At 42.7% G+C, this 18,412-nt stretch overlaps 1 protein-coding gene, 2 long non-coding RNA genes and 1 pseudogene across 4 annotated transcripts in view; 2 read left to right on the top strand and 2 right to left on the bottom strand.

Moving 5' to 3' along the window:
- The window catches only part of LOC108954044 (probable gamma-glutamyl hydrolase 3), a 35,974-nt gene extending 23,857 nt beyond the window's left edge, over positions 1-12,117 (top strand). The window contains exons 2-5 of the mRNA XM_039315653.1: positions 10,264-10,357; positions 10,659-10,748; positions 11,234-11,337; positions 11,429-12,117. Coding sequence (XP_039171587.1) covers positions 10,265-10,357; positions 10,659-10,748; positions 11,234-11,337; positions 11,429-11,684 — 543 coding nt within the window. The 5' untranslated portion in view covers position 10,264 and the 3' untranslated portion in view covers positions 11,685-12,117. The remainder of the gene's footprint in view (positions 1-10,263; positions 10,358-10,658; positions 10,749-11,233; positions 11,338-11,428) is intronic.
- LOC120294860 lies at positions 2,718-3,386 on the bottom strand. The gene is made up of 3 exons (XR_005552209.1): positions 3,301-3,386; positions 3,165-3,220; positions 2,718-2,940 (listed from the first exon to the last, which is right to left on the bottom strand). It is a non-coding gene; the product is annotated as an uncharacterized LOC120294860 (long non-coding RNA).
- Positions 3,473-5,479, bottom strand: LOC104448567. 2 transcript variants are annotated; one of them, XR_005552207.1, is made up of 5 exons: positions 5,369-5,479; positions 4,272-4,344; positions 3,928-4,050; positions 3,665-3,838; positions 3,473-3,566 (listed from the first exon to the last, which is right to left on the bottom strand). It is a non-coding gene; the product is annotated as an uncharacterized LOC104448567 (long non-coding RNA). The 2 variants fall into 2 exon arrangements; XR_005552208.1 differs by lacking the exon at positions 5,369-5,479 and adding an exon at positions 4,631-5,231.
- LOC104448556 overlaps positions 6,593-18,412 on the top strand; it is an 85,558-nt pseudogene continuing 73,738 nt past the window's right edge.

The following is an 18,412-nucleotide window of genomic DNA, read 5'->3' as shown; positions in this document are numbered from 1 at the left end:
GGAAGCAGCCTTGTAGGAGTTGGTATTGCTCTATGCTGAAGAAGTGGACGAAACTGATGTTCAAGGTGAATCTGAGTTCAAATTATTGGATGTATAGATCTATGAGAGAATCCCTATTTGAGCTTTGCCGTTAAATTCTTTATGATATCTGACATTACCATGTTTTTCGTTTATTTAATTTTTCCACATGAATCGATGAGCTCTAAACTTCTAGAATTGAATTCACTGCATTTTTTTGCAATTGTTTAGGATATATTTCCTCACAAAGTATCATTCCGTATCATGGACACGGCATGTAGAAGATCTACTCTCATCATGTCTATGCTCTTAGCATGTCCCGAATGAACTTCTTTTATACTTCTCTGATTTATTTCTTCCTTCAATGAAGTAGTTTAGATTTTAATAAAGAAAGTGATCTATCTAAATTACTTCCATTCACATCATCTACAGCTTCATGTTTAATTGCCAGAATCAAAATTTGCTACCTGTTTTATCGCATTTCAAGTAACTTCAATGGTTAATCGTAATAATAATAGAAAAACTTTCATTGTTAATCACATTTAAAATAAAGCGAGGTACAGAGGATGTATATCCACTGGATAAGAAGACTTTAAATCCCAGTACTCATTTCAAGTCGTTAAGTTGCTCAACATTTGACGCTCATAATAATCTTTTAGTATCAGGGAAAGGTGTTGAGAGATGAGAATATGAGCCCCAAATCTATTATTTGATACTCCTGATAATTGCTTAGTTGTAGGTGGCTTATGGACACATAAAAGAGTTACATATTGCTCTACAACTTAAATACTGGCTTCTTGTTGACTACATTTTATTGTTTGTCATCTAATATTCGCGAAATTAGTTGGAGAGCTTGGATTAGCGGTGCACAGCAAGTCCAGTTCAAGCCAAGAATCGGGTAGAGCCATCCTGATGAAGTCCGGTTCCAGGTCAATTCTCAAAAAAATTAGTCCACTTCTTGATAATGAAACCGTAGAGTCGGCCTTTTTCTGGTTTGGCTCCCGGTTCTTATACTAAAACCATCTATTGGACCATGAAATCGACCAACCAGGGTGGTTCTAGGCTCAAACCAATCAAGAACCCATGTTTCACTTTATTTATAAAAAATGTAATAGCAAGTTGCAACTGAGAGGGATTGGAAGCCGTGACCTCAAGTATGAGGTGTATGCATAACACCACTAAGCTCACAAGAGTTTGCTCGACAACAGCTATAAAAGATGATCAATGATATTTTAGACATGATTTTCACAAGAAAAAACCTGGTTCTTGAGTACTGGAAACTGGCCCGAAACCGGCCAAGTGTAATTGACTCGGTTCTTGCTTCCAACCTCGGAAATGAATCGCCCAATTCCCAAAAAGAGCTTTTGTGGAAAGCAGATCATACATATTGTATGTTATTTTCCATTGCTCATGTCCAGGGTAGTTGCAGATCATTTGAAACTGAGACCTCCATGGTTGGTACTAGGTTTTTGCCATGGAATTGACACATCCTAGAACAGGTCGCCTGTAGTTTTAGATGTCAAATAGCAGTATTCTTTATACATCTGATTTTTCGATCTCAAATTTTCCTTTCAATGATTCAAGGAATTGATACTCCACCGATCATTATTGTTTGATAGGGTGACAACAATCTATCCTTTTTCTCAGTTTTTTTCCCCTGCCTATAGAAGTTTCACCGACAAGTCGTTGAGTTCCATGTTTTTTATAAAGATACTAACTAGAGCAGAGTTAACAACTAATTATTAGCTTCTCGTGACGCGCAAGAGCTATAAGCTATCGAATATCAGACTTATCCTTTTTATTGCAAAGAAATTAGTTGATCTTGGTTGATGTGCTCATGTGGTTATCACAGAGTAGGTTCCATGGCCTTTCTATTGTTGTTGCACATAAAATAATAATAATAATAATAAATCGAACACCTTGTTGGTTTCTTTTCTGGTTGAGCATTTTCTTTAGGGCAAGCTTCCAGAGGTCTCGGGTTGAACTCTATTTTGGTGCATGTATTTTATAATTAGGACTATCCAGTCTAGTGGCTTTTTAAAGTCATTATTGCTAATGAGGCTTAGTCAGTTTGTTAGTCTTGCGTGGAAAAGTTATTGCTTGTGATGTATAACAAAATCTTGGGTAACTGGATGTCTTCATTTATATGTCATTCTGATGGTACACTTGCATGAAGTTATGTCAAAATTAATCTTTTTGGTCGTTTGCTTAAGTGAAATTTTGGCATCTTTAATTTTGCAGATATTGCATTGATCACTGTTTTCCCCATCATGAATGTAGGGTGTTCCCATAACACGAGAACTCGTTGTTGGACAATACTGCGCGGGTTGAGGGCTGGTTGGCTAGATTTCCAATGTTTGATCGGGTGGGTGGTAGAACATCTGACATGTCTGCAGTTGGTCTATTTCCAGCAGCCCTTCAAGTTCGTAAGCCTTACTTCTAATCTCATTGTGGTTATATTCTGATTTGACTCGAAGAGCATATTCATTAGCGAATCCAACTTTGGGGGATCGATATCAGAGAAATGCTTGTTGGTGCATCCTTGGTGGATGAGGCTACCGCGACGAAAGTGGTAACATTGCTGTCAACTAATGTTTTTTGGTGTTTCTTCGGAACGTTTTGTTGTTACCCAAGTCCAGTAAAGGAATTAGTTTTGGTATCAATGGGGCAACTTATGGTGTAAAATCTTGCTCAGTGTGTAGTGCTCAGGATTCTGCATGTGCACTTTTATGATGTAGGAAGCTGGGTCGCCAGAATGAACTTAGTATGGTCGAGATATCAGTCTTGATTATAGATACCTAATCAGGCATTAAAGGATGTCAGCTAACAAGTTGAACAGTTGTCACTGATGGTTTTTTTCCGGCAAATTGGATGATCCGTCCAGTTCTGTCAATCTTCATCAGTCCACAACTCGAAGCACGACTGCAGCAACAAAAACCAGAAAGGGTTAGTTGCAAAACCCATCAGTAGCTCTAAATTTAGTGCAACTGAAAACGGACGTAAGAAACAATATAATCACAAAAATTTGGTTCTTCCCAACCATAAGTGGAATGTCAGGGAGAAGTGAGCTTTGTATGCTCTTAAATCTTCTCAGCTTTATATGCTCTTAAATCTTTTAAGGCAATATATTTAACCACAATAAGAACCTGTCATCCATTGGGACACATGAAACTGTGATATCGGCATTTGTATCAATATGCTTCTGCAATCAAGCCACAACTGGTCAGTTTAAACTCACAAACATATTAGATGAAGGAGTTTACGATGAAATCTTCAAAGTACCTGCACAAAATTCATGTAATTCATCCAGTACAGGTGGTCACCAGACAAAATCAAGATATTCTCCACATTCTTGTTCTTGGCATCCTGCGGAAATAATTTGAAACCAACATTCAACTTCAAGAGAAACTCCAAAAAACTTTGCACAAGTAATTGCCAAAACCCTAAGCACTTGCCTCAAAGACCCATATGAATTGCCTAATAGCATCAGCAGTCCCCTGGAACCACCTCTTTCCAGCTTCACCCGGAGTTTGAGTTGCCGCAAGGACCTATATGTGTTACCAAATTCTTTTCATATTAACTGCAGTCGTTTCTTGAGTTAAGTCATCAGGAATCCAAAATAATAAATCGGAAAAAAAAATTATACCTCCACAAATCCATCACCAAAACTAACGCCATTATCAAAGTTGTATGTCCAGGAAAAGTGGCGATTGAGGGAAAAGGAATTAAACTACGTTAAGATGAATATTTTTCTGATACCACTGTTAATGCAATTGCTCATTGGGATATCAATCAACCGGTAGCATCCTCCTATAGGAACCTGCAGATTTAAAAAAACCACATAATTGAATATATCGTTGAGAGAGTGCTATGTAGGTAAGCAATGGGCATATACAAATAATCACTAACTGCTGGCTTGGCCCTTCTGCTAGTAAGTGGAAACAATCATGTTCCAGCACCTCCTCCCAGTATAATTAAAGCAACACTCTCCAGGTCTGCTCTTGGAGTTTCCAACATTGGAGCTTGAAGAGTCTGAAATCACAGTTCAAGGAAAGTAACAAGTAACCCACATTAGGGAACAGCATATTGGGATCAAAAGTAAATCTCAGATAAGAGCAGACAGGAGAGCATCTTCAACTGAGAACTTCCCCATTTTTAGACAACTAAATTATCTCAATCAAGTAGGATAAGACAAATGATAGCAATTAACACATCGAACTCAAGGCAAGACCCCTCAAATAGCTATGAACTACCTTGAGAGGAGGATCAAGGCACTCGATATGAAAGGTCTGGGGAGCTATCACAAATAACGCCTTCATAGTAATACTGCAAGACAAAATGTTACAAAAACCACCAGTGAGAGAACAATAGTTGGTCCCCAAAAAGTCCTCAACATCGAAATGATACAAATCCTCAAGACATCTAATTGACACAAAAGAGGATAAAATTTTATCCTGTAGACAAAATTTTGCCTATGGTCACTGTTATGATTCAACAAGGGTTTAGTGTAAATATAAAAGAAAACTAGAAGGTGCCTCACAACTTTAGAAACAGCATAGTTACGAATAAACAGAAGTGGTATGTGATGGCCAAGCAATTAACAATATATTACCCCATCAATTCCTTTCTTCTTAGATGAATACCAATCCAGAGAAATTTCAGATTTTAGCTTGTTCCTGGCAGAAGTCGTAGTCTCTGGGACCTCCAAGCCTACTGAATTCTGTTATTTATCATATTTCTGAGTGTTAGGACTGTTCTTAAGTACTCGGGACAAAAGCCTCGAGCTACAACTTGCCATGTAAGCTCGAGAGTGAAAAACTTCTACAAACTCCAGAATTTAACAGTCGATTCATCTCGATCCAAGAGCAAATAATACATTCCGCAGGGATATCTATGAACTCAAGACAAGGGATGAGCAAGAGAAGACGACGGCAAGAGAGAAAGCGATCCAGGGGAGAAGTAAGAGGGGGCTTAATCTGCAAATTAAGCGTCAAACATAATCAAGTCAATCAATCCATCCGTGTCCGATGCAATCAGCTAAGCACACTAAAAGAAAACCAACGATCAAAAACCGAATTTCATGCTGACATTAATTGGAAAACCTGAAGAAAAATTTGAAATTACTGCGTCTTAGAGTCGGAAATTTCCATACACGGCCATTTCAAGTGAATAATACGTAAACGAGCTCTCCATCTCTTCAACCAGAAACCAATTCAATTTATCCCCAGCTCACGCTCTTCTCAAGCTACAATGCTGGCGTTTACCGAAAACCGACACGAGCATCTACGACGGCAAACCGATTCCCGGAAAGAAAAAAAAAAAGAACGCAGGGAACTACGAACTTTCTTACCACACGGAGAGCAACAACGACCGGAATTCCAGAATCCTCACCGCCGACCACGTCGGCAGCGAAATTGTAGACGGCGTCGAGCATGCATCGGGAATCGGGCCGACGCGAGTTACGACTTCCTCAACCGGTAATGCCCGATCATGCGGCCCTCGTCCGAGCCGGGTTCACGATCGCGCCCTTCTCCGGCTCCTCCATCGCCTTGAACGCGGCCGGAACCGAGGCTCCATCTTCTCCACGAACTCGTCCGTGAACCCGATTCGGCTCGCGTCCAAGGAAAAGCCCTAAATCCGGTCTGGTGCAGCCAGTCCACGTACCTTGTCCACATCGAGCTCTAGCCCTCTAGCCCGCGCCTCTCCTTCTTCGCCGCGCCGTCGGCCCCGCCTGTGTACACCGAGATCTCCCTCGCGACCGATCGGGCCGGCGACGGGGACATCACCCGGTCAACGGCGGGGAGCCCAGTGCCGCTCGGGAACGAGACCGAGGCCGCCTCCCCACTGCCGGAAGCCGACGGCCGGCGGAGGCCGGCGGCATCTTCGGCTTGAGGGAGGGGGAGAACGAGCAGATGTCGAGAGACGAAGGACGCCATCGGCGGCAGCGGCGGCTCGGAGTCGGAGTTGATGACGAGTAGTTCGTCGGAGGGAGGCAATCGGACGGAGGCCGAGAGTTGCCGAGAGAACAACGCGAGCACAAACTTTATGCTCGATCTCGGCGTTGGAAACAGATTGGAGGCGAAGGGGGTCGGGAACTAGCTGCGACTGATGGGGCTCCTGGAGGAGGCGACGTGCCAGAGGTAGATGACCGGCGAGGCTTCTTGGAGAGGCGGAGGCAGAGGTGGAGGCGGAGGCGGAGGGGTGGAATGCGCTGAGAAGGAAACAGAGGAAGTGCAGCTCGTCCACGAGGAGAGAGAGTCCAGAAAGTATTCAAGTGAGGAGAGAGAAATTTTAAGAGGGATGTTGCGCATTTATTATCTGTGCTTTCTTCTGCTCAGCCGAGCCGAGCCACCAGCCGCGGAGTTACTTGGGAGAGAGTGAGAAGAGAGAGGAGAGAGAGAAGCGAGAAAATATTTCTCCCAAAGGGCGACAGAGACCGTCCATGTACACGTGCCAATGGTCCCACGCGGAAAATGCTCGGAGACGCGCGCCGTTGACGCGTGTTTTGGACGAGTCCATAACCGTTCTTTATCTCCTCCTCCTCATTTTTTGCCATCACTCCCGATCTCGCAATTTCGGCCGCAAGTTCCAACAGGGTACGAACCAAGCCACTAGCATTGTTGAGGCGCTTCCCCCTTTTCTTCTCTGTTTTTGGTACGAAATCTCGAGGCAACTTCCCACAAATCGGCATTTGTCTAAAGAGGAAGACGGGCGAGCGGCATTCTCAACGCTATTTCCGATTTGGAGGAAGTGACCATTTCACGCAAATTGCCATGTCGTGTCTATTTTTAGGGGCTACTAGCAGTAGGAAATGAGCTTTTGCCATCTGAGATAATCAGTTATGTCATGTCGAAATAATATGCCAGATGGGCATGCTTGAGTTCGAGCATATGTTACGAAATTTCCATGCAGACAGATTGATGCCTTGAGTTGAGATTTGAACAGTCTCTCTTTTTATGTGGATGCTTATACAACTTGATTTATGGATAGAACTTCGAAATTAAACAGGGATCTTGTTGACTTTATGGTTGTTCATTTGCACACTTATGAGAATGTGTGAGCTTTATTCCCTCGCCTGCTACATATTAAATTTATATTCCTAGAAATTTCCTTTGCTTGATGTGTATGCAGAAGCCAGGGAAGAATTTGATGGTGAATGAATGCTCAGTTCAAGTCTATAGTGTGCAAACTTGCATTCCCAAGGATCCAGTTGCACTTTGGAATGCTGAATTTGTGCAGGCAGAGGAGCTTTTCAGCCAGGATGCAATCACCGAGAATTGTCTGAGAGATAACAGGTGTGATGCCTTGGTTCAGGTTTCTGTGTATCTATATGCATGCAGGTGTCACTAAACATAATATTCTGACAAGGACTAAACACGACTTCTCTGTGTGATTTTTCAGGTTCTGTGCGGTAGCTAATCCCTTCGTTAGGCGAAGTGAAGAGAGGGAATTATTTGACTTGGCAGCTCCAAAGCTTAATGGCGCCAGAGTCTCAGGACCATCAAATACTGTCCGTCAAAAGGTTAACCCACCACAACCGAGAAAGATTGAACAGACAAGCCAAAAAAAGTTGGAGCAACCTGTTGATGTGCTTAAGCGTGCAAATAGTGAAGGTAATGGTGCAGGAGTTCATGATCAAGCCAGCAAACCATCTGCAAACAAAAAAAAGTCACTGACTTGCCTGCGAGTAAAAAGTTGGGTCAGAACAGCAAGAACTCTTCCACAGCTGGGGGTTCTCTGGCAAATCTAGTGCTGGCCCAGCAGAAAATAGCACCACTGCTTCAAGTTCCACTGGTTGGTTCCTATAACCCATTTGTCTCTTTCAAAAGTTTGCTTTAATTCTCTCAAGTCTTGTAAAAGATTTCTTGATAAGGACTATTACAGAGATCCTTCTGTTAATGGAAAATATTTCTTCATCAGTTAGTGCAGAAGCTCAAACTGTGCTCATGAGGCAGCAGAACTGAACAGCAATGATGAGGGGCAGGATGTCAATGTTAAGAGAACCTCCAAAACTGAAGGCGGTAGAAAAAGAAGAGTTGTTTTTTGATTTCTTGGATGAAGAAAATGAAGATGCAGTCAATTTGGCATCAGCTGATTTTCCAAAAGCCCAGTCTATCCTTGCTTCAAAAGAGAGTGCCAAGGAGTTGGTTTCAGAGAAGAAGTGTAAGGAAGATAAAATGGAGGTTGATGAAGTAAAAGTGAGAGAGGAAGAACACCACCAGCCACCAAAGGAAGATGTTTCTGCCATCAGCAGAGGTGTGAACATTGGGATGTGCTCTTTGAGGGCCAAAATCATGGTTCCTCCACGAATGTAAATAATAAAGTGATAAATCCTGCATCAACCTCACTGAAGAGGCTAAAGGTTTTGAAGACTAGAATCGATGAGCATGGGAGAGAAGGTAACTTGATGCTAATTTATGGATCACATATCTACTTAGCGTGCTATTTTTCTGTAAATATGTTGGGGTTTGATAGGAAGGGGACGGATTACTCAGTAGAAAGTGTGGGCAATTGCCTTTGGTCACGTTTTGAAAAATGTATCATGATAGTAGTAGTTTATAAGGATTTTCTTAGTTGTGACCCCCATTAAGTTTGTGGAGGTTTTGCTTAAAACAATATTTTCTTTTTGACAAATTTCTGGGTTTGGCTCCACATCTTTGGAAAGCTTAACGTTGCTAGATGGTTAGTTGTTGTACACCTATACTTGATAGTTGATAGTAACGTGAGCACACAAGAACTTTAGGCATTATTTGAATCAACAAACTTAATTAAAGCACAAGTACAAGTTTGCCCTCACTGCAGAGAAATTTCTACATCCATTCCCATTGATAGGCATCATATACTTTCCTTTTTCTCAGTGTAAGTTAATTTGTTTATCCAAAGGAGATACATGAGTCACTAATTCTATGTTACAAACTCAAATACACCACAAGAGCCACTTACAAGGCAAAAAGGCATTACCTGCACATCATGAGTTTTTTTGTGTGTTATCCATCAGTAAGAGGTCCTCAGGTTTACCTCTACATGTTCTTGAGTGTATCTTCTTTGCAGTAACTGAAGTGACCTGGGAGGGTGAGGAAGAATTGAAGAAAGCAAACTGTACTACAGTTGGCAAACCAAATGAGCTGACACCACGAGCAGGTTTGTTCCTCTTCTTTGGGTTGTTTTTCGTTCTGCAATATTTTGTACATGACCTTTCTTCAGGTAGAAGCTCACACTAGTATAGTTTAGGTTTATACCTGCTTAAGGAGAGCTTAGCTAGACTGATTCGTAAATATCTTACGCAGTTAGAGTGCCATTTCCTTCTGTCACAATTTGGCAAAGATGAAAGCTTGATTGATGACTCCTCCCAATCTGCTTTTCCCTCATCATTAAAGCCTTTAGAGCTTGTCTAATTAAAGGAGGTTATCTGGATATTTCTCCTCACTCCGACCAGTTGGCATCTTTTAAACCAAGCCCCAGGTCTCCTTATTCTTTTCTGACTTCTCATGTCACATTAAGCATAGAAAACGGGTCATTGAGAGACACACCACAGTTAGCTATTAGCAACACTTAAGTCTGGCATTCTTTTTGGTTGAGTTAAATCTCTGGAACTAGAGTATCTACTTTGAGCTTGACCGCAAGGAATGGTAGCTGTCTTAACAAGGACTATAGCACCTAAGATTGATCATCATACTGGATCCATGGCATTAGATGCTACTGGAGATTTTTGCTTGTGGGCATGCATGGGCTTAATTACCTCACAATCCTTGAAAATCGTACACCTCTTGCTTGTAAAATTAGAGACTAAAGCATAACACACTTCCTTTGCAACTCTGAGTAAAGCCGTCCACGAAAACATGGATCTAAACGTAATCTTTACGAGGAGAGATCACTAGATTGTTATGACTATGACAAAATGATATTTGGGGTGGATTAGTTGTATTATCTATGCCTAGCTCGGGGAGGATTGTACTGAAAGAGGGGGGATTTAGCATGCTCCATTTCTTAATCGTCGAAAAGTGATCGTGAGAGACAAATCACGTTTCTTCAGGGTGTGCAAGCAACACATGCATCCTCTTTCACACATGTGGATTAGAGGAGTTAATGCTTTGTATACCCTCTTTGAGGAGTTTTACATGAGTGATGGGTATAATGTTGGAGTGTGGTTTCTCTTGGGTTGTGTTTGTATAGATTTTATGGCCTTGATTATATTTAGATGACCACCACTTTGTTTTTCATTTCTAGATGCTGATATTTGATCAGAATGCTGAAGCTCAACAAGGTCAATGGAGTGCTCTTTACTGGAGGGTGGGCTAAAACCGGATTGTGTTATGAGACTGTGAAGGCAATTTGCAGGGTACTGTTCTGATTGATACCCCTAAATATTTCTAAGATTTTGTGTTTCTATTTATTGGTTGGAGGCAGAGCTTCATCAATCTTGTCTTGCCTGTTTCCATGCTATTAAATTTTTCTATAGGTAGTTTGCCTAGAATAATGTGCTGTTCCTCATTCAAAATTTTTTTATTCCATTGCTTCAAGACAGACGAGCATTCTTACTGCCTTGGGAGAGAATAGATCGTTTTTATATGCTTTCAATGAGTGTCCTGTACATTTTTGCTTTGCAATTTTTAGATGTACTCTTTGCCTGTTGTTTGCAGAAAGTTTTGGTGAAGAATGATGCTGCTGACCACTTCCCATCTTATGCCATCTGCTTGGGCTTTGAACTATTGACAATGATAATCAGCAAGGCAACTTTGTCCCTTGTCACCGTTTTGAATAGTCTGTCAATGCTTTCGGTCCTTTTGGTTGCATATTTTCTCTTTTCTAATGCAAGAGTCACTTTACATGGTCTGTTCTTTAAACAAAAAAAATTTCTTTTTACTTTTTATCTTTTGTGAGGTATTGTGCCAGAAAAGAACTTCTGTCCTCCCATGGCCTGACTTAGCACACTTGATTGGTTATCATCTGCATAAAGCTATGGCCTCTATGGGCTCAAAACTTGAAAGTATAAGTCATCACTGCAAGGTTGAGATTGCCATCTTTAACCTTGATGATCATGGAGATTATTTCACATCCAACCAATTGTGATGCAAATAATCCCTCAAGGTTTAAGTTCCTTTCGTCCATGTCAAACGGATAAATTCTTAATGATTTACAGAAAGTGTAGTCCATATTGTATAGAGGAAATTGGAAAAAATCTCTTGATAATAATTTAACAGTTCCCCAATGACAGGACAAAAGCATTCTCGAGGAATTTAATGCTGCAGATCAAGCAGATCAAGCATCCACTCTACAATTTATGAGAAACACAAATGTTGAAGGAACGGTATTTCAAAGGTATGGTTAACCTTAGTAAGCTTTCACTGTCAACTTTGAAGTACTAACGCATATAAAGACAGATTAAGCTGTATTCTTTTTTAATTGACAGCAAGCAGGATATCTGTATGTTTCTGATTGGCTTCTTATACTCTATGAGAATATCAATTTGGATTTATAATTTAGTATATGATGCTGATTATGTAGCCGTGGAATCAAAATATTGCTGGAGAGAGAAATGTGGATTACATCAAATTATTACGGATGATTGTCCTGGTATACCAAAAGTGGTCATTGGAATAGAAGATGCGTGGTTACCTTGTATAAGGTGTCTGTTGCTTGATATAGTCATGCATAATCACCTATAGATGCAGTTCTAACTTCCATCTATCCTCTGTTTTGCAAAGTTCCGCCAGATTTGCTTAAAAAGTCGAGTACAGATTGCCTTGTCATGCAAAATCATCATGTGAGTTGTAAGACTTCAGTAGCCTGCTGGTTTTAATTGAGAATACTAAGTGGAATTTGTTTGATTCCCCGTTTTGTCTTCCTTTTGTTTTCTCTCATGTACCTCTTTCTTCCAGCAGAGTGTTATCATCGCAGGGACTACATTCTTATTTTGATATAAGCCATCTATTACACGTGACACGACCATTACTTCTAAAGAATGGTGTCTAGATGGTCTAGTTAGATCCTGGAAAAGTTAAAAGAGGAGACAAAAGTCATGCAACTTTAATGCATTGTTTTGCTTCTTTTTGTAGACTAAAATCCTGTGAGTTTTTATATGGACCCAGTAGTTTTTTTTTTTTTTTTTTTTTTTTTTTTTGTTGCTAAAATTGGCTAAAAAGGCTAATGATATGCTTTTTTTGCTGAATCTTTTTATACTGGCCCGGGAATTTTTTTCCTGTTTGTGTTATGTTATACTTTTTATTTCACGAATGTGATTGGGACCGGTCTATTTTAATTGAGACTTAAATCTCAGTCATCTTGCCTATTCTTGATGTATGCAAGCCTCTTTTCTGATCCAACTATTCATTTGTGTTGTAGTATGGCATCTCGCCAGAAAGACCGATGCAGAATGCTGACCTAACGAATTTCTTTAAGGTCTTGACAACCCGCACAAATGAACTTGATGCAGAGCTTGTGGAATAATATTACAAGAAAATCCGATAATTCCTTTGATTGATCGGAAGATGAATTAGATTGAATATAAATATTGTTATGGAACGAAGTTAATAATAACGCCTTGTTTAAATTTTACATCACACGGCTCCTGTCCTTATTTTCCTCATTCTTTATTTATTGTTTTTGCTTGATTTAATTGTTATTGCTTGAGCAGCCATGCATATGATCATTTATGTGTTGAGACTTACAAAACAAAATTGGAGAGATCACGTGCATATTGTCGTCATGAAAGAGATAAGTGTCGCGACCTACCCCTCGGGGGGAGGGAACAGGTTTAGGGGTATTGCCCAAAGGACGGGCCTAAGGCCCATGATCAGGCGCGAGCTCTCCCAAGCCCATACCCCGCGTGACGTTGGGATATTCTTAAGAAATTTTGCATAAAAGGAGTCGCCACTAGCCTATTGGGGTCGGCTAGAAACCAAGTGAGGCATGGGAGCGTGCCTCACTTCCTACGCAACCAGAGAATTTAGGTTCGGGGACTTGATTACACTAATTAACCAATTAGTGCCCTTTCGATACCTAATCTTGTTCATTTTAACAAAATGATTTTTGACAGGCAATTTGGATTGATTTTATATTTATCCACTAACATGTGAGGTGATCATGCAAGCGCGCAATCATTAAAGTAATAATCATAACTACCAAGATCCTAATTGCAATAAGATTAAACACGTGCAACCAAACATAATTAAATATGCAAATTAAACATACGACATAATCAATATGTGAGCAAATAAATGTCTAATTACACTAAGAAAGCAAGATATAGCAATTCCTAACTAAATCCTATCATTTTTGGATTTTCGAAAATTTTAATTTTTTAAATTTTTTAATTTTTTTTTAATTTTTTTAAATTAATAAAAATAATTAATTTTTTAATTTTTTTAATTTTTTTTATTCTTTTTGGATTTTCGAAATTGTTTTAAAAAAGATAATTTTTCAATAATTTTTTTGGATTTTCAAAATTGTTTTAAAGATATATTAAAATTTAAAAATAATATAAAAATAAAAATTTGGACCGGACCGGGTCGGGTCCGACCCAACCCGGTTCGGCCCGAGTCGACTCGAATCGGGTCCGGTCGGAGACCGGACCCGAGTTCGGTCCGATTGGGAGGTTGGGCCCGAAGCGTGGGCCCGGCCCAAAAGTCACATTCTCTTCTAAAACAAACATGCCCATAAGCCCACAAGGTCACCCCCTCTTTTAAAATAAATAGGCCCACAAGCCCAAAAAAAAAAAAAAAAAAAAACATAAGCCCAAAAGCCCAAATTCGCCCAAAACCCTACCCGATTGGAGGTTCCGGTCCGACCCGGCGCGACCCGTTTCGTGGCTGAAACCCTAGGGTTTCTTCGCATGTCGGTGTCTCGGCGGCGGAGACGCGGTGGGCGGCGGACGGCGGCAGCAAAGAACAGGAAGGCGGCGGTTCGGCGACGGTCGGCAACGGCTCGTTGGGACGAAGGGTGGCGGCGGTTCGATGGCGACGGGCGGGAGGTCGATGTGGCGACGGCGTCGGGCCGCGCCGATGGCTCCTCCTCCTTCCCCGATTTCTCTTTCTCCATCTCGCTACTCTGGGATCCGACTCTTCCACGCGGCGCCTCGCGCGGATCTGGTTTTTGGGGACGGCGGCGGTGAGCGTTGGTCGAACATCAACGGCGGCGGCTTGGACGGCGTCGGGGGACGAGGGCGGCAGCTCGAACGCTCCTCGGATGGGCAGCAGGGAGGCAACGAGCAGCTGAAACCGCGGGTGTGGCTAGCAGAACAGCGGTGCGGCGTCCAGCAACGGAAACAACAGACCGTCAGGGGCTCGGCTACTGCGGGTCGTGGGCAGAGCAGAGGCGGAGCGGGACCAGCAGAGGTGGCGTCGCGACCTCGAGGGCGCAAAGCGGTGGTGAGGCTGGGTGGCTCGGCTACCGACGTTGGGTTGCGGGCGGTGGGTCGTCGCGGCGAGGCGCAGAGCGGCGACCGGGCTTCGAGGCGGGGCGCGACGGTAACGGCGGATGTCCGGCGCTTCGTCGGCAACGGCGCGAAGGATGGGCGTAGGGCGGGAGGACGGCAAGAGGAGGCATCGCTCGAGAGGGGGCTGCTTGAGTCGAGCAAAATGCGGCGAAGTCGGCGTCGGTCGAGCGCCGCTCCCGCCGGCAGCGGCGGTGGCGGCAATGCCGCCGCTTCTGCTCGAACTCTCTCTCTCTCTCTCGAGTTCCCTTGTGCTTGGTCTGTGTATTTCTTTTTCTTTTTGGTCTCCCTCTCCCCGTTTCTCTGTCTGGTCTCTCCGATGCCCCTCTCGTGTTGTCGCTGCCTCCTTTTGCGGGTTTCGCGTGCGAAACAAGGTGGAGGAGGACAGAGGCTAACGTGGGCCGGGCCAAGAGGGAAAACGGGCTCGGCCCCTTCCATGTTTTTTTTTCTTTTTTTTTTTTTTTTTGTTGTTTTTGCCTTTTCTTTTTTTTTTTTTTTTTTTTTGTTTGCTTTGTTTGTTTTTTTTTTCTTTTTAGTGGCTAATTCATAATCTTAGACAATTAAATACTAAACAAAAAATGGGAAAATTTAGGTGTCAACAGCTGCCCCTCTTTGAATGGGAGCTCGAAGAGGTTCCTTTCAAAGACAAAAGACACCTAAATTATTTTCACGATAAACCCAGGTGCATAAGCACGTATTAGGTCGATGGAAAGAAATCATAATTATGGAAGCGCGTCTTGTCAATAAGAGGAAGAAAGACTCCGGGCTACAAAGCACACCGTGTCATAGGAAGAAGGACTCCGGGCTACAAAGCTCTCCGGGCTACAAAGCTCACCGTGTCATAGGAAGAAAGACTCCGGGCTACAAAGCTCTCCAGGCTACAAAAGCTCTCCGGGCTATAAAGCTCACCGTGTCATAGGAAGAAAGACTCCGGGCTACAAAGCTCTCCGGGCTACAAAAGCTCTCCGGGCTACAAAGCTCACCGTGTCATAGGAAGAAAGACTCCGGGCTACAAAGCTCTCCGGGCTACAAAGCTCACCGTGTCATAGGAAGGAGGACTCCGGGCTATAAAGCTCTCCGGGCTACAAAAGCTCTCCGGGCTACAAAGCTCACCGTGTCATAGGAAGGAGGACTCCGGCTATAAAGCTATCCGGGCTACAAAAGCTCTCCGGGCTACAAAGCTCACCGTGTCATAGGGAGAAAGACTCCGGGCTACAAAGCTCTCCGGGCTACAAAAGCTCTCCGGGCTACAAAGCTCACCGTGTCATAGGGAGGAGGACTCCGGGCTATAAAGCTCTTCGGGCTACAAAAGCTCTCCGGGCTACAAAGCTCATCGTGTCATAGGAAAAAAGACTCCGGGCTACAAAGCTCTCCGGGCTACAAAAGCTCTCCGGGCTACAAAAGCTCACCGTGTCATAAGAAGAAGGAGAGGAATGAGGTCTCACCATATAACAATGGGTTTTGACCGGGTTGAAAACGCATGATTTGAGGAAAACCAATGAACCTTTGTAGATAATATGGTTTAAGGTTGACCATGAACCTTTTGAAAAATTGCAGTTTAGAAATAAACTCATGAACATTTTAAAAGCGGGGTTTAAGGATGACCCACGAACCGTGTGGTTTAAGGATGACTCACGAACCTTGTGGTTTAAGGATAGACCCACGAACCGTGTGGTTTAGACTGTAAAAAATGTCTCACAATGTAAAAAACGGGTTTCGACTGGGAGGAAGGTCTCACCGTGTACAAACGGGTTTCGACCGGATGATAGTCTCACCGTGTAAAAACGGGTTTCGACTGAGAGGAAGGTCTCACCATGTACAAACGGGTTTCGACCGGATGATAGTCTCACTGTGTAAAAAATGGGTTTCGACTGAGAGGAAGGTCTCACCGTGTACAAACGGGTTTCGACTAGATGATAGTCTCACCGTGTAAAAACGGGTTTCGACCGGATGATAGTCTCACCGTGTACAAACGGGTTTCCACCGGATGATAGTCTCACCGTGTAAAAACGGGTTTCGACTGAGAGGAAGGTCTCACCGTGTACAAACGGGTTTCGACCGGATGATAGTCTCACCGTGTAAAAACGGGTTTCGATTGAGAGGAAGGTCTCACCGTGTACAAACGGGTTTCGACCGGATGATAGTCTCACCGTGTAAAAACGGGTTTCGACCGTGTGGTTTAGGAAAAGCCACCAACCCCATGGTTTAAGGATAAACCCACCAACCTTGTGGTTTAAGGATAGACCCACGAACCGTGTGGTTTAGGAAAAGCCACCAACCCCGTGGTTTAAGGATAGACCCACCAACCGTGTGGTTTAGGAAAGACCCACAAACCCCGTGGTTTAAGGATAGACCCACCAACCGTGTGGTTTAGGAAAGACCCACAAACCGTGTGGTTTAGGAAAGCCACCAACCTCGTGGTTTAAGGATAAACCCACCAACCGTGTGGTTTAGGGAAGCCACCAACCTCGTGGTTTAAGGATAAACCCACCAACTGTGTGGTTTAAGGATAGACCCACAAACCGTGTGGTTTAGGAAAGCCACCAACCCCGTGGTTTAAGGATAAACCCACCAACCGTGTGGTTTAAGGATAGACCCACAAACCGTGTGGTTTAGGAAAGCCACCAACCCCGTGGTTTAAGGATAAACCCACGAACCGTGTGGTTTAAGGATAGACCCACGAACCGTGTGGTTTAAGGATAGACCCACGAACCGTGTGGTTTAAGGATAGACCCACGAACCGTGTGGTTTAAGGATAGACCACGAACCGTGTGGTTTAAGGATAGACCCACCAACCGTGTGGTTTAGGAAAGCCACCAACCCCAAGGATAAACCCACCAACCGTGTAAATGACATGGTTTAAGGCTGACCATGAACCTTTGGAGATGACATGGTTTAAGGCTAACCATGAACCTTTGGAGATGTCATGGTTTAAGGCTGACCATGAACTTTTGGAGATGGCATGGTTTAAGGCTGACCATGAACCTTTGATTTTTAGGGAAGCACCCGTTAATCCCCCCGAAAACTGCATGGCTTCACCGAGGAATCTGTGAAACTCAACTTGGGCAAATGTCATTAGAGACGTCGTATTAGAAATATTGCAGCATTAATTGAACAAGCTAATCAAGCTAAGTTTGACTGCTTTGGAAAAACATTTTATTTCAATCAGCATCCCGTGGCGCAAAATTGTCATCTTGTTCGAGAATGCATCGTTAATCATCAAATTCTCTATGAGTCAAGTTCTTACCAGAATGATTTCTATTCGTGAAAAAGACTCATTAAGCATGCCAAACTGGAGCTTCTTAGTCAGAAAGGGCTTCTCACATACTCTCGATAAAATGGCTACTTGATCCCATCCATTCATGTGGGAAGTAACTGATTGCTGAAAGTATCTCACATAGCCTATGTCGAAGGCTTCCGGAAACATTCGCAATGAGCACAATCTGATTGATCAAAAAGGTCTTTTGAAAGGATCGCAATATAGGCTTGGTTAGGGCTTACACAAAGGAATGATTGCTTTAAGGCCAATAAAGGAACATTTGTTGCTATCTTCATTGGGTTTACGAGTCGAGAACTTGGAAGATAAGACAAGATAAAATTATTTCCACTCCTTCAAGCAGTAGCTTCTTTGTGGTATTCTCATTTTCACTCAAATCATTCCAATCAGAAGAGGCTTCGGAAAAGGGTTATAATGTTGGCTCGGGAAAGGCTTGAAAGGCTTAAAATTTTCAAGAGGGTCTTTAAGAGTCAGTGATCATCATGGCATCATGACCGGGTCACTTGACCTTTCGAAATCATTTGGCTCTTGAAACACAGCACATCTCGAGAGTTCATTCACTAATCATTTCTGCATGAGAGCTTTGCTCTTTTCTCTAATTTCCTTTGTCATTTGCGATGATTTTTTTTTTTTTTCGCAGGCACTTGGATTTTGATAATTTTTCTTTCACATAAGATGCGGCCTTT

This window comes from Eucalyptus grandis, chromosome 6, assembly GCF_016545825.1.
Source record: "Eucalyptus grandis isolate ANBG69807.140 chromosome 6, ASM1654582v1, whole genome shotgun sequence".
NCBI lineage: Eukaryota > Viridiplantae > Streptophyta > Magnoliopsida > Myrtales > Myrtaceae > Eucalyptus > Eucalyptus grandis.
Note: the sequence above shows the minus strand (reverse complement) of the source record. Positions and strands in the feature narration are given on the sequence as shown.